The sequence below is a fragment of the Dermacentor variabilis genome, chromosome 9 (genome assembly GCF_050947875.1).
Source record: "Dermacentor variabilis isolate Ectoservices chromosome 9, ASM5094787v1, whole genome shotgun sequence".
In the NCBI taxonomy this organism is placed as follows: Eukaryota; Metazoa; Arthropoda; class Arachnida; order Ixodida; family Ixodidae; genus Dermacentor; species Dermacentor variabilis.
Window position 1 is genome coordinate 132,981,908 of NC_134576.1, and position 12,155 is coordinate 132,994,062.

Below are 12,155 nucleotides of genomic sequence, written 5' to 3' on the forward strand. Positions count from 1 at the left end.
GGTGACTGTAAGCTTGCCATATGGCCTTGCACTACACACGAGTAACATGGAATCTGGGACAGCTAGAAGTGCCATGCTGACGATCTCGGTTGCCATGCTAGTGACAGAATATAGTGGATGACTGGCAGTTCCAAAGGCCAAGTACCACGATGCTGGCCCCAATGAAGATTCATTGCATGAAGCCCAGCTCTTACAACTCGCATGTGTAAACTCATCATGCCATGAGGCAGTGCACTTGCAATAATTTCAGTGGCCATACAATTTTATTGTGTAGAACGAACAGCTGTAAAATCCCCTTGGAAATTTTTGTATAAAATTTTTCTTTTATACATCGAATTACTTGCATATCGAACTTTTTTGTCATCCCTTCAGATTCGATGTATCTGGGTTCGACTGTAGTATACCTGCCCATAATTTCAGTACCCGTAAAAGTTCATCACAGTTTGTTATCTACACACTATTAGTTTCTTGCTATGCCATTTGCACCCACAATTCATGGTTGCACCCTAGCTGCCTAATCTTCATTCTAATGTCTCTCAGGCTCTTTTTTAATTGGTCCGTTACCCACTCTTCAGAAATTTGTACAACAGACCTTGAGGGTGCCCCCCTACCTTCGACGTTGGCCTCTTGCAGGGCTGTGGTGTTCTCGCGCAAAGCCTTGGCATCTCTTCCTAGTTCTTGTGCTCGCTCATGGAGACTTGCAAGCATCAGGTTGGTGGCGAAGGAGCGCTGCGTCACATTTCCTGACCGGTCTCCAATTTCCTCAAGTTGTATTTGGCTTTCAGTCAGGTTGCGCCTGCAAAGAGCAAAAGCTGTAGTCACACACTTGTAATCAACTTTTATCGTCAAGTTATTTGTAACCACCCAAGCTCAGTGATACTAAGACATCAGCTCCTTCCACTGCAAGCTGCCGGCATGACTATGTAGGGCAACCCTATCGCAGCCACTGTAATGAAGTATGTATAGTCAGCCTATCTAGGTTCACTGCAGAACAACGTCCGCTCCCAGGTACCTCCAATTACAGTCAGATAGCATAACAGTCTCATACTACCTAAAAATACCTTTGTTATACTCTATATTTGTTGTTTGCATATATTCGTTACGTACCGATATTGGCATGAAACATTTTAGAATTTACTCAGTCATATTCAATAGTTCGTTTTACATGTATCCCTGTTCATTACACCAAAGCCACTGACCGGATCTCTTCAATGAGTGATTGGCGGTCCAAAAGGTCCAGGCCAGTGATGTTGGCCCCGCTCAAGATTTCTTCCACTTCGTGCAGCTTTTCTTCCATCTCTTGGAACTCGCGCGTGTAAACACCAGTGGTACCCTGCTGCTTGATTTGCCGTGCTGAGTTTATCATGTTCTGGGTCTCCTCTAACAGGGAAAAAGAAAGAACGAAAGAAAGCTAGAGCAAAATAAAATGTGATTCTTACAGTTGGGACAATGCTCCTCTTTATTTTGCTCCTCCCATGTTTCACATGGGCCAGCATGTAAACAAAAAAAAAAAGCACCATTCCAATGTTTGACCACTGTTCACCAATCGTGATAAGCAAGTAAGGAGGAAGCCAAGGCAGAAACATGCACGTTGAAGGAAATATTTTGCGATTACTACTACATACTGGCCTACATATTTTAATGAAAAGACATATTAAAGACATGTTATGGTAGATAGGTTTTTGCCAGGTTCCACCATGCTGGTAAGTGTTAACTGGAACATCAAGGTCACAGATTTTGTGGACATATTTCTCAAAACTGGTAGAATTTCCGCTAGATTACTTTTTGGTATCAATTCCACAGTTGAGACCATTACAAAGTTAATTGTTGAGGTTCTGTTCATTAGCTAACATCAATTTGTCTTGCAAGTAGTACCTACCTCATCAACTAATCCAGCTGATGCAACAGAACTGCAGTATTTGCCACAAAAGATCTTTAATAGGTCTCTCTTCTTTCACATAGATGGTCCGGCACATCCTAATGATGTACCAATGACAGGCACAGAATCATTAGGTTACTCAATTTTTCTCCTAATGTCGCTGCCATAAATATGCAATGCCAAAAAAGAGGGTTCCCAAGCATTTTAAATTGCCTATGTGCGCATTAATGTGTTCATTCAGAGTCTGCACCACGCTACTCAAATCATTGCTAGGAATAAAAGGGGGGAAAGATACACATCTGCATTAAATCTGAAATAATGAATCTCATCCACAACTGGCTATTAACCTAACTGTTTTTCTATGTTAATGTTCCTGCTCTCTGCCCCTCTCACACAAAACTTCTGTTCCGAAGAAACAAGCACTTAACTCCCTTTAAGACAAACTCTCTTAAGACAACTACTATGACAACAAAACAGTTCAGACCTTTACTAGCAATCCAATGGATCCAGCCCATTTTTACAAAGCTGGGCCGGTTGATGATGGGAACAGAGCTACAGATAACGTGCACAATGTCTGCAGCATCTCACAATCATTAGGATATGGGCTTGGCTGTAGAGAGGCATAAACTAGTGGGATCAGTAAGAAGTCAAGTGCAGTGCAACATCACACCAACCCTTTTGCAAATCCAATGCCAGTTGGAAGCAATCCGCTAGACTTTGCACACATATGAGCATCCAAACCAAAATGAGCATAAAGAGTGCTACCACAAAGTCCGGTTTTCTTTTCCAGTTAAGTTGAACAGGGAAGTTCCATAACCTTGTGGCAGAATGTTCAGTATTGAATGTCGGCTAAAGAACAAATAGTCAGCAACACAGTCTCCATCAGAGTTGTGAAATTGCCAGTCCTTCAGAACAGCCAGATGTCGGCTTCGGTACACCTCTTACAGTGTACAGGAACATGCATAGAATATATTGGAGATCTTTCGAATACCACGTTTAGATACAGTGAAGTGTTTAAAAGGAAATAAAGTATAGCGATGCAATTGCACCACATATGGTGAACCGGTTGCAAAGTGTCGGGTAGATTTCGGGCTGCGGCAAAACAGATCCCTAAAGCTTCCAAAGGGTGTGAGAACTACCTTGTATAGGTCTGCTCTATTTCGCGAGCAAATTGCTAGAATTTGCACACATCTGCAAAGGGTTATCCACCCCCGCCCAACGTACCACGCAGCTCTTGGATGATACGGTCCCAGTTGTCGAAGCACTCCCCGCAAGAGTCGCAGTACGGCGCCCGTCCGGTGAAGCCACGAGCGCACTGCTGGCAGCGGTCGCCAGCCACTCCCGAAATGCAAACACAGCTGCCATTGTTCCGGTGGCACTGGCTGGTGGCTGCCCCAGGCACGTTGCACTCGCACGCTGTTCAGAGGCAGAAAAAAAAAAGGTGTGTCTGCACGTTTATCTTAGAGACATTATATTATACAAAGGGGGGGCAGCAACAGACTTACCAGAACTTACCGGGACAGACTTACCAGAACGGGCAAATTTATGTAATTATTTAAAATATATTGTAGTCTGAGGACCAAGCAGGTGAACAAACACCAAAATTTAAGAACATAGAGCAAGAGAACAATCTAAAAGCATTTAAACTAAAACAAGTAAAACAAAATCAAGATCGGTTGTACCTGACAGAACCTTCGTTATGTGTACATCACTGTGTTCATGCGTATTCACTCCACTCCGCTATGTGCGTGTGCATAAGCAGGCACAGACATAGCAAGGAATGATGAAATGCAAAGGAAAAAAAAATACTTCGTCTGATACATTCATATCCCGGTAATTCGAAATCTCGTAATTCAAATTGACAGATAATTCGAACTGCTCTGTTGGTGCCGGAAAAGTCTTATGTATCTGAATAGAGAAAAACTGCAACGAATTTGAACTGCAAAACCCACGCAATGGCTATTTTGAACAAAACCTCACTCCCGTGCACCACTTTCCGGACAAATCCAACCCAAAGGACCATAAGGTCGCGTGCCATAAAAAATGATGACCAAGAAAGACGTAGAAGAAAGCAGAGACCAGGCGGAACCAGAGCAGTGCCAGTAGGAAGGAACCCTCAGTGCGCACCTGATCACCTTACTATTCCTCCCCTCCCCTCTCCTCCTAGTGTGCGCTTGATCACGTTACCATGTGCACCACTCACATGCCCACCCCTCCCCACCCCTCTCTCCCTCCTAGCACACTTGATCCCATTACCGCACACTCACTTACACGCTTCTCACAGTGCATGCTAGATCACACCATGTTTATTTATTTATTTATTTTGTAAAGGGGTGTATTTAATAACCCAGCTGGTAGTGTCAAGCGTAACGGAGAGCAGGAACCACTGGATGGCTGAGTGGCTCTCTCTCCTGCCACGCACTGGCGATCCAGCTGGCTCAGTGGTTGCACTGCAGGCATAAAATAGATGATCTGGCTGGCCTTGTCCATATGCTCTTCCCCCTTACAATTTATTTATTTATTTATTAGGATTACCTACAGCACCAAGGAGGCATTGTTGTAGGGAGATTACATTGCTCGCAGAATTGAAAGAAAGCAACAAACATTGCAATGCATACGGAATAGCCAATTAACGATTAACATTGCTGCAGATGATTAAAAAAATAATAATTAAAAAGCAAGCATTGTTAGAACATCCACTACAACAGATTATCAAAGAAGATAAAGAAAATACATGTTTCAAAGCATATTTTCAACAGCCATAAGAAAATTGGGGCCATCAGCAGTTTCCTGGGGTAAAGCATTCCATTCATCAATTGTGCTAGGGGAAAAAGACATATTTAAATGCGGTAATCTGACACTTTTGACTATGGTCCCTCCTGCATTCATTGCATCATCTCCAACATTGGGCACGCAGGAGTATGACACACGTTAAGCCACCACCCTTGTCAAGTCGCCGGCCTTCTCCGGTCACCCTTATGTTATTGCAATTGGACTTTATATAGAACATGCTGTCTTTTGGCACATGTCTGATGGAGGAAAGATAAGACTTTTTCAGTGCGAGCCCAGTAGCGGTTTTGGTTAGGCGCACTGTAGCGCACAATTGATTGACTGGGCGTTATATGTAAAGGGGCTCTCTTTAGTTCAAACTCCATTTTATTCAAATAAATTTCCGGTCCCCCTGGAGCTTGAATTAATGGGACTCTATTGTATTCCTAATTAACAGGACTCTATTGTATTCCTATTTTGCATTTGTTTCTTGTGATGTGTTGTAATATTTAGAGTTCATTCAATTGATCGATTGTATGAAGTGCAATTGATAACTTGATCAATGACACGGTGATGTGAGAAGCCATATGACAAGCTTTTCTTAACATGTATACTACATGCATAGTTGCAAGTCATGCAAGGGGCAGACATCACAAAAATCATCTGAGGAGCTACTGCCATACTGCCGGATTTGTTCACGGGCATGACTGTTCCACAGAATGGTTCTTGCCTTGCCCAATTATAAACATATACTTGAAAAAGATTCCACACAACATATGTGACCAGCTACTGCTCAGGGATGTTGGCATAGTGACCCTGCCCTGAAAAGAAACTTACATACCTGCATTTGCTACAAACCATTGTTCAACTTAGGCCAATGTTATTGTTGATGAGAAAGTACACATTAACCTGTTGTGGGGATAAATCTAACAGATGCAATGGCGTAGCATATATAAACCACACTCTTGAACAAGGCAGAAAGAAAAGTGGTTCTTAGTGCTGCAGCTTTGGAGACCGTATTTGTTAGCCAATGCTATGTGGTGCCACACCTTAACTGCGCCTAGGTGACAAATACTGAGCATACTCACGATAGCATCGGACACGTGGGTCACCCCAGTGATTGTCCTGGCACTGATTGCACTGCCGCCCACCATGGCCTGGCTTGCACGGACACTGGCCGTCAAACTCGTTGCACTTCAGGTCGTAGGAGCCAAGGGCGTCGCAGCCACATGCCTCGCAGCCTTCGCCGCTGGCAATTTTCCAGTAGTTGGGAGCGCAGCGATCGCAGGAGATGCCCTCTACATTTGGCAGGCATGGGCACTGGCCTATACATTGCAGAAAAAAAAAAAAAGAGAAGCATCACTGAATCGAAGCAAAGCCAATCATGGGTAAATGTGTTGTAATCCTATGATAATGAGTAATAAGCAAGATCTAGGGCACAAGAGAAGTTGATAGAACTTGCACAAAGGGCACGACCGTGGTCTTCATAAACCAGCCCTGTCTATAGGATGTGTATGACATAGAGAAGCTGGCCTGCACACCTCAGTTGTCTAGTGGTTAAACTCGCTACATTTTCAAGGGCTTCAATGTGAGGTGCTCCCTCAAGCTGGTATCCGTGCAAATACGGTGAACGAATGAAATGTCCTCGTGACATTTGGCTTTGTACCCACCGGTCACGGGGTCACAGTATCCTCGGTTGGGGTCCAGGCCAAGAAGGTTGCACACACACTCGTAGCACTGTTGGAGCGAAGCGTTTCCGTAGTGACCCGGCTTGCAGCGTTCGCAGTGGGGACCTTCTGTATTGTACAGACAGCGCAGGCAGACGCCCGTGCGCGAGTCACAGTTGCCTGGCTGGGTCTCGTCAACATTGCCGCTGCATTCGCAACGCCGACAGGAGCCACCAGGAACGTTGGGTTCACCATAATAGTTGTTGGCACACCGGTCGCATCTTTCACCTGTACGTTTGGGAGGCAGTGCCAAGAAATAAATAAAAATTGCAGTTGCAGCTACCAGGAACTCTCGGCACTTTGCATAGCTGCACTAATTTGGCGGGTTGTGAAAAGTGAAACAAATTTTCAGAGGATCAGAGAGACAGAAAAGGGGATGCAACTGTGCTCGAGCTGTGTCCCTTCATTGTGTCTTTGCACAGTAAGAGATACTGCATGGTTTAAGGTATACTGAATCTGATTAGAATGATTAGGCTGCCCCTTTCAACATTTATTCTGTATTTGCAGTGAAAAAAGGTTGCCTGTTCGATCAGAAAATAAGGGATAAACTGCCTTTTTTTTTTTATTTACGCAACTAAACTGCAGCTTACACATCCTGGTGACATTAATGGATTCTACGTTGCAGAATCCTTTTAATTATGTGGCCAATGTACCATTTTAATTAAACTTGATGCATTTAGAACACACAGCCATGCTCCAAGACTCCTAGAAGTCGACGTCTCATTTATGCCCTCAATATTCTACAAAAACTTATAAAAACTGCAAAAGCTCTGTATGCGTCTATATCACTGCAACAAAAACAGATGCAACAATACTGCAAACTTCATCTCATAGTGCGTCTAATCTCTGCAAAAAAAATAAATGTCTGGGGTTAACAATGAACTGTTGGTGTGGCTATGCGAGTCACAAAAGTGATACAGTGATGGTTTGAGCCATGTGCGGCATATACATTTTCTCTTCAGATGCTTTAGTAGGGAGCTGCCATCTACAGAACTGCGATAACTGGCCTTGTTGAAGAGTCATGAAAAACGACGCTTCAAGTTTGTTTTATTTATTTTTTTCCTTTTGGAAACAATTCTTTTTTAACATAGTGCCCGAATAAAAAATCTAATAGTTACTAGAATTAACCTTTTACCTTTTAAAAGCAATATAGTTCATTTAAATCAGATCAGCAGTCAGGAAATGAGAGCATTTTGCATGAACTTCAACAGAGAAATCAGTCTTGGCCCCGAGTTAACATGTGGAAACATCAGGAGCTCTAATCTAAATACATGGGAACAGATTAATAATTTTTTGGGGCTTGCACTACACCGAATTTGATGAGGCATGCTACATTTAAAACAAGAATTCCCTGCCAACTTAGGGAGTGTATCTTTTATTTAGGCCAGCAATGTTTTTTTTACATAAGTGGTTGAAAATTGCAGAACTTAAAAAGGAAGAAAAAGAAATCTGAGGACACCTAAGCACCTATACGAGTTGTGAATGCGAAAGCGTTAATGTCCAATTGAACACCGCTGAGCGGTCCTTTGAGTTTTGCGCTGCGGGTAATGTTTGCGTTAATGCTCGTTTTAGCCTGCGGTGTATTGGGAGAGTTGACGACAATGGTAGATTTTTCTGCCTGCCTTTTCACTCCTTTTGCTGCGTTCTTCTGCTCCCTTGCGTCGTCTGCTGTGTACTGGCATGGACGGCCACAGTTCACTATTGCCGAGGTTGCGGCCGCCGACAATGTAGATGCTTCAGACTCCATAGCGGTACGTGCTGCCCAAGTCAGCAAGCGCAAGCCAGCATCACGAGTGCGTGATGTGCGCTTGTGACGTGACATCGCAGCCAATAAGAAGTTAGGTGCCATTTTCTTGCTGCTACAGGCACTGCTAGCTCTTTTGCACAATGGGCCACTTGACGCTTTAGGTGGCTCTGGCTAAGCCAATGTGAGGAAGCCAAGCCAAGATAAAGGCACCCCACAGCTCTGGCAGCTACCATAGCAACAAATATTGCATCGCTCGCTATCGGATTTTATCCTTACCTTATTGAGAGCATGGGAAGTGAAAATATGCCCATTTCAACCTGCTTGGTTTTGAGAAGCATGCATTTAAATGAGTATGGGAACCTACAAATTCTGTTGTAGAGAATCGGGGGATGATCAAGACTCAAACTTTTGGACACTAAAGAAACGAAGCATATATCAACTGGTATTGCCCTTTTGAACACATACGATGCCACCTGACACTGCATTCATTCGCATATGGTGGCATTAGGAAAAATGGATCTCAAACTTGCCTACATATCCTTGTGCACAGTGACAGATAACATTGCCAGTGCGTGGATCCAGGTCACAGCTAGTGGCGTGGTTGACACCACTGTCCGCAGTGCCCGGGCATGGGCACGGGCGGCAGGGGATGTCCACTCCGTACCGAGGGTCTCCATAGTAACCGACCTCACACCTGCATTAATTCAACAGTTCAATGGTTTGCAACTAAATCATAAATGTGCAACAAATCTGGAATCTGAGTAGTGTCAGCATGCTTTTCACGTAACTTGGCTAATATGCTGCCTCAGATTTAAGGATTTATTTGTTAAATAATTTGTTTTCAAACTGACCAAGGGAAAAGCAGTTTGAAATCAATTTACACAGATAGTTTACTCTGAGAAAGCTTAATATTTAGGCAGGGATAGCACTGGGATAAACTGCGAACATTTGTGTGAAACTTTTCTTCTGCAGAAGGTACAAAACGAAGAACTTTATGGTTAAATAAATTCTTTGCGAATGATCTGCACTGCCTGTTCTTGCAAATATTTCAATAATTATGTCTATTACAATACATTTTCATATTAGTCCTACACACAATAGTCCCAAGAGGAACGTGAGTGAGCCCGATACTGTGACACAAAAGTCCACAGGCACTTTATTGTTGCAACAACTTAACTTACACGTTTGTAGAAGCCCATATGGCAAGCTTGAGAGTCGCACAATCACATTCCTTCTCAGACTTTAAGCACATGCAACATTTATTTCAGGAATGCAGAGTTCAAAAAAAGAAACATACAAAATTGACACAGAAAACATTATATTGCCTAAGGAATGACAAGAGGCACAGGCATCGGATTGGAAAGTATTGACTCTTTCATTGTACCATGGGCTCAGTTCTTTAACTCTGCGAGTTTCTAGTTTTCATATGCTCAGTTTATGGGACATTTTCTTGTAGCTTGGCGATTTCACACTTCTGCCATGGCCTTTTATGATCCTATTAGGCTTGTGCAAATATCAGTTTTTTGGTTTGATTTGAATAGTTTGAATAGTGGGATTTGCATAACCCTTTGACACAAGTGCCAGACATTGACAAATAATAAAATAATAAAAAGAAAAACCGGTTTACTTGCCAAAAAGTAAATAGGTTCATCTCTGAAGTCAGTTTATTTTCAAGGTGCCATCATTCAGGTGTTTTCATGCAGAAATGCAAGTTCAACATTTCTTACAACTCCGGCAGCCCAGAAGATTTGTTTACTCAATACGGATTCAAGCTCACTGTGGTGCTTCAGTCTACTTAAAATTTAGTGGTGGTTGAGGCCGTGGGAGCATTTTGCATCATACGTCGTCGCGATGCTGTGAAGGGCGACCTTGACTGCGCAACACTGGCTGTTTATGTAGTGTTGTGCAAATTAAGTTTGAGGTTTCCGCTGACACGCGAGCTTAACCCACTTCTGTTCAGTAAGCGCCCATACGAACTTGGTAGGGACACTCTCTGCTGCCTTTGCAGTCCTCAATTATACCTGTGCGCATGGTCTTGGGCCCAATCACCGATGGGCAGCAAACTTCCTGCAGTAGTTTACCGTCCACTTCCGTGTGTGCCTTGGCTGTTGGACATAAGCAGTGATGTTTTGCCGGGTGTCAACAACCAAAGACACCGTTTAATGCTACCCGCTGAGGGTTGCTTAGTGGCTATGGTGTTGGGCTGCTAAGCATTGAGGTCGCGGGATCGAATCACGGCCACGGCAGCCGCATTTTGATGTTGGCGAAATGCAAAAAAACCCTTGCACTTAGATTTAGGTGCACATTAAAGAACCCCAGGTGGTCCAAATTTCTGGAGTCCCCTACTACGGCATGCCTCATAATCAGGAAGTGGTATCAGCACGTAAAACCCCATAATTTAATTTTACTGTTTAATGCCGCATAGAAAATTTTAAATATGTAACAGTAAAATTGGGGTGCAGGTTATATGCGAATTTCGACTTAAGATATGGCTTCACAGCAGCACGGCACGCACTGCCATCAAACCACCTTTACAGCAATCTTCTCAATGACCAGCATCGTAAGAATGCTGGGGGGAACAGAGCTGCTGGCCGAAGATACGACATAGATGATTCACGCATCCGTGCATGGACTGTTTTTACAAATATTTGAGCGTTGTATGCAGTTTTTGTTCCTTTTCTTTCCAGGGTGTTGTAATTGGAGATGCAGCTTATATGTAAAAAAATTAAGTATACAGTAAAAAGCTCGTACATTAGCATTCCGCGGGGATGCTATGAAAATCCGAATTATACAAAATTCAAACTAATGAAAGTCGAGAGAAAAGAGTTGCCCCGTTAAGGCACGTATATAGTCCGACATAGCAGGAGCACGTGCGCGCATGGGCTACATCATGTTGGCAAGAACAATGTATATAGTTCGAAGCACTGGCGCAGCCAACGTAACTGGATGCCACCAATGCGGTCCAACGTGCCCAATGTCGAGATGGCTGTTGCTCCATCTGTGCGTTTGTCGTGCCGACTCACAATGTATGGCGTGGAGAAAAAAGGTGCCCATGGCGCTTCACCGACGGTCGCAGACAGCTGTTCAAAGTCTGCAAAGCAGTGCGGGGATTGGGGATCGTTCTGCACATACTCTTAAGAAAGCAGCCGACAGCGCGCACATCGAAGTCTGGAGAGGACGGCATTTCGGCTGGCATAGCGTGACTGGCCGCAAGCAGTGTGCGCCAAAAATGTCAAGCTATATACGCGCCTTTTCACCGCTGGAAGAAGAGCTGCGCTCTAAAATGCATTTGCGAAACGCACCACAACCTGCTGTGACATTGGTCTCTGTTGTACTTGCGTAGCTGCACCGACTGCACACTGCAGAGTTCCGCTACACGTACAGGTGTGGCCATGCAAGTATCCCAGCAATGCTGGGATACGTGTAATAGCCACGAATTTTAAAGGCTATGCTTTTTGGTACTGCGAGTGCCGATAAACATCACGGCCACCATGTTTCAGACATTACCTGGTGCCGTGTAGAGAAAAAGCATAGCCTCCGAGATGTAACAGAAAGATGTAAACTTGTAAAGAAAGAAAAAAAAAAAAAACATGCGCCACGTGGCATCTGTATTTTTATCTCTTGAGAGAAGCAGAGAAGCGACCTTCAACAGAGGCGTTGACCATGGCTGGCCAGGCATGAACGCGTCTCTCTCTATTCAGGCCTAAATGAAGGGCTGCAGATGGAAAGAGCAAAGTGGCGTGGCCCACATGGCATTGCCAGTGTTGCCAATGTGATCCCACGCACTAGCACCTGCCCGATCCACGATGGCACGGAGTTCAAATTATCGGTGGTGGTGTGGATTTCAGTGCTAATTAGTGAGATGTTTTACATATTGCTTTCAATACATTGTTGGACAGACTGCAGCAGCTACTTCAAATTATCCAAAATTTTGAATTAATGAATTATGAATTAACAAGCTTTTACTGTATTCGTTCATGTGAAATACTTCGAATACTAAAATTTGAGCAGTAGCGCATATCGTGGTGCTGCT

General features: G+C 43.8%; 1 protein-coding gene and 1 long non-coding RNA gene across 4 annotated transcripts in view; one reads left to right on the forward strand and one right to left on the reverse strand.

Moving 5' to 3' along the window:
• The window catches only part of LOC142557560 (uncharacterized), a 36,684-nt gene that overhangs the window by 22,778 nt on the left and 1,751 nt on the right, over positions 1-12,155 (forward strand). The window lies entirely within an intron of this gene.
• LanB1 (laminin subunit beta-1) overlaps positions 1-12,155 on the reverse strand; it is a 63,238-nt gene that overhangs the window by 16,950 nt on the left and 34,133 nt on the right. For all 3 annotated transcript variants that reach the window (XM_075669492.1, XM_075669494.1, XM_075669493.1), the window contains 6 exons: positions 8,653-8,816; positions 6,319-6,603; positions 5,737-5,973; positions 3,104-3,295; positions 1,200-1,380; positions 612-796 (listed from right to left, as the gene is read on the reverse strand). In XM_075669492.1, coding sequence (XP_075525607.1) covers positions 612-796; positions 1,200-1,380; positions 3,104-3,295; positions 5,737-5,973; positions 6,319-6,603; positions 8,653-8,816 — 1,244 coding nt within the window. The remainder of the gene's footprint in view (positions 1-611; positions 797-1,199; positions 1,381-3,103; positions 3,296-5,736; positions 5,974-6,318; positions 6,604-8,652; positions 8,817-12,155) is intronic.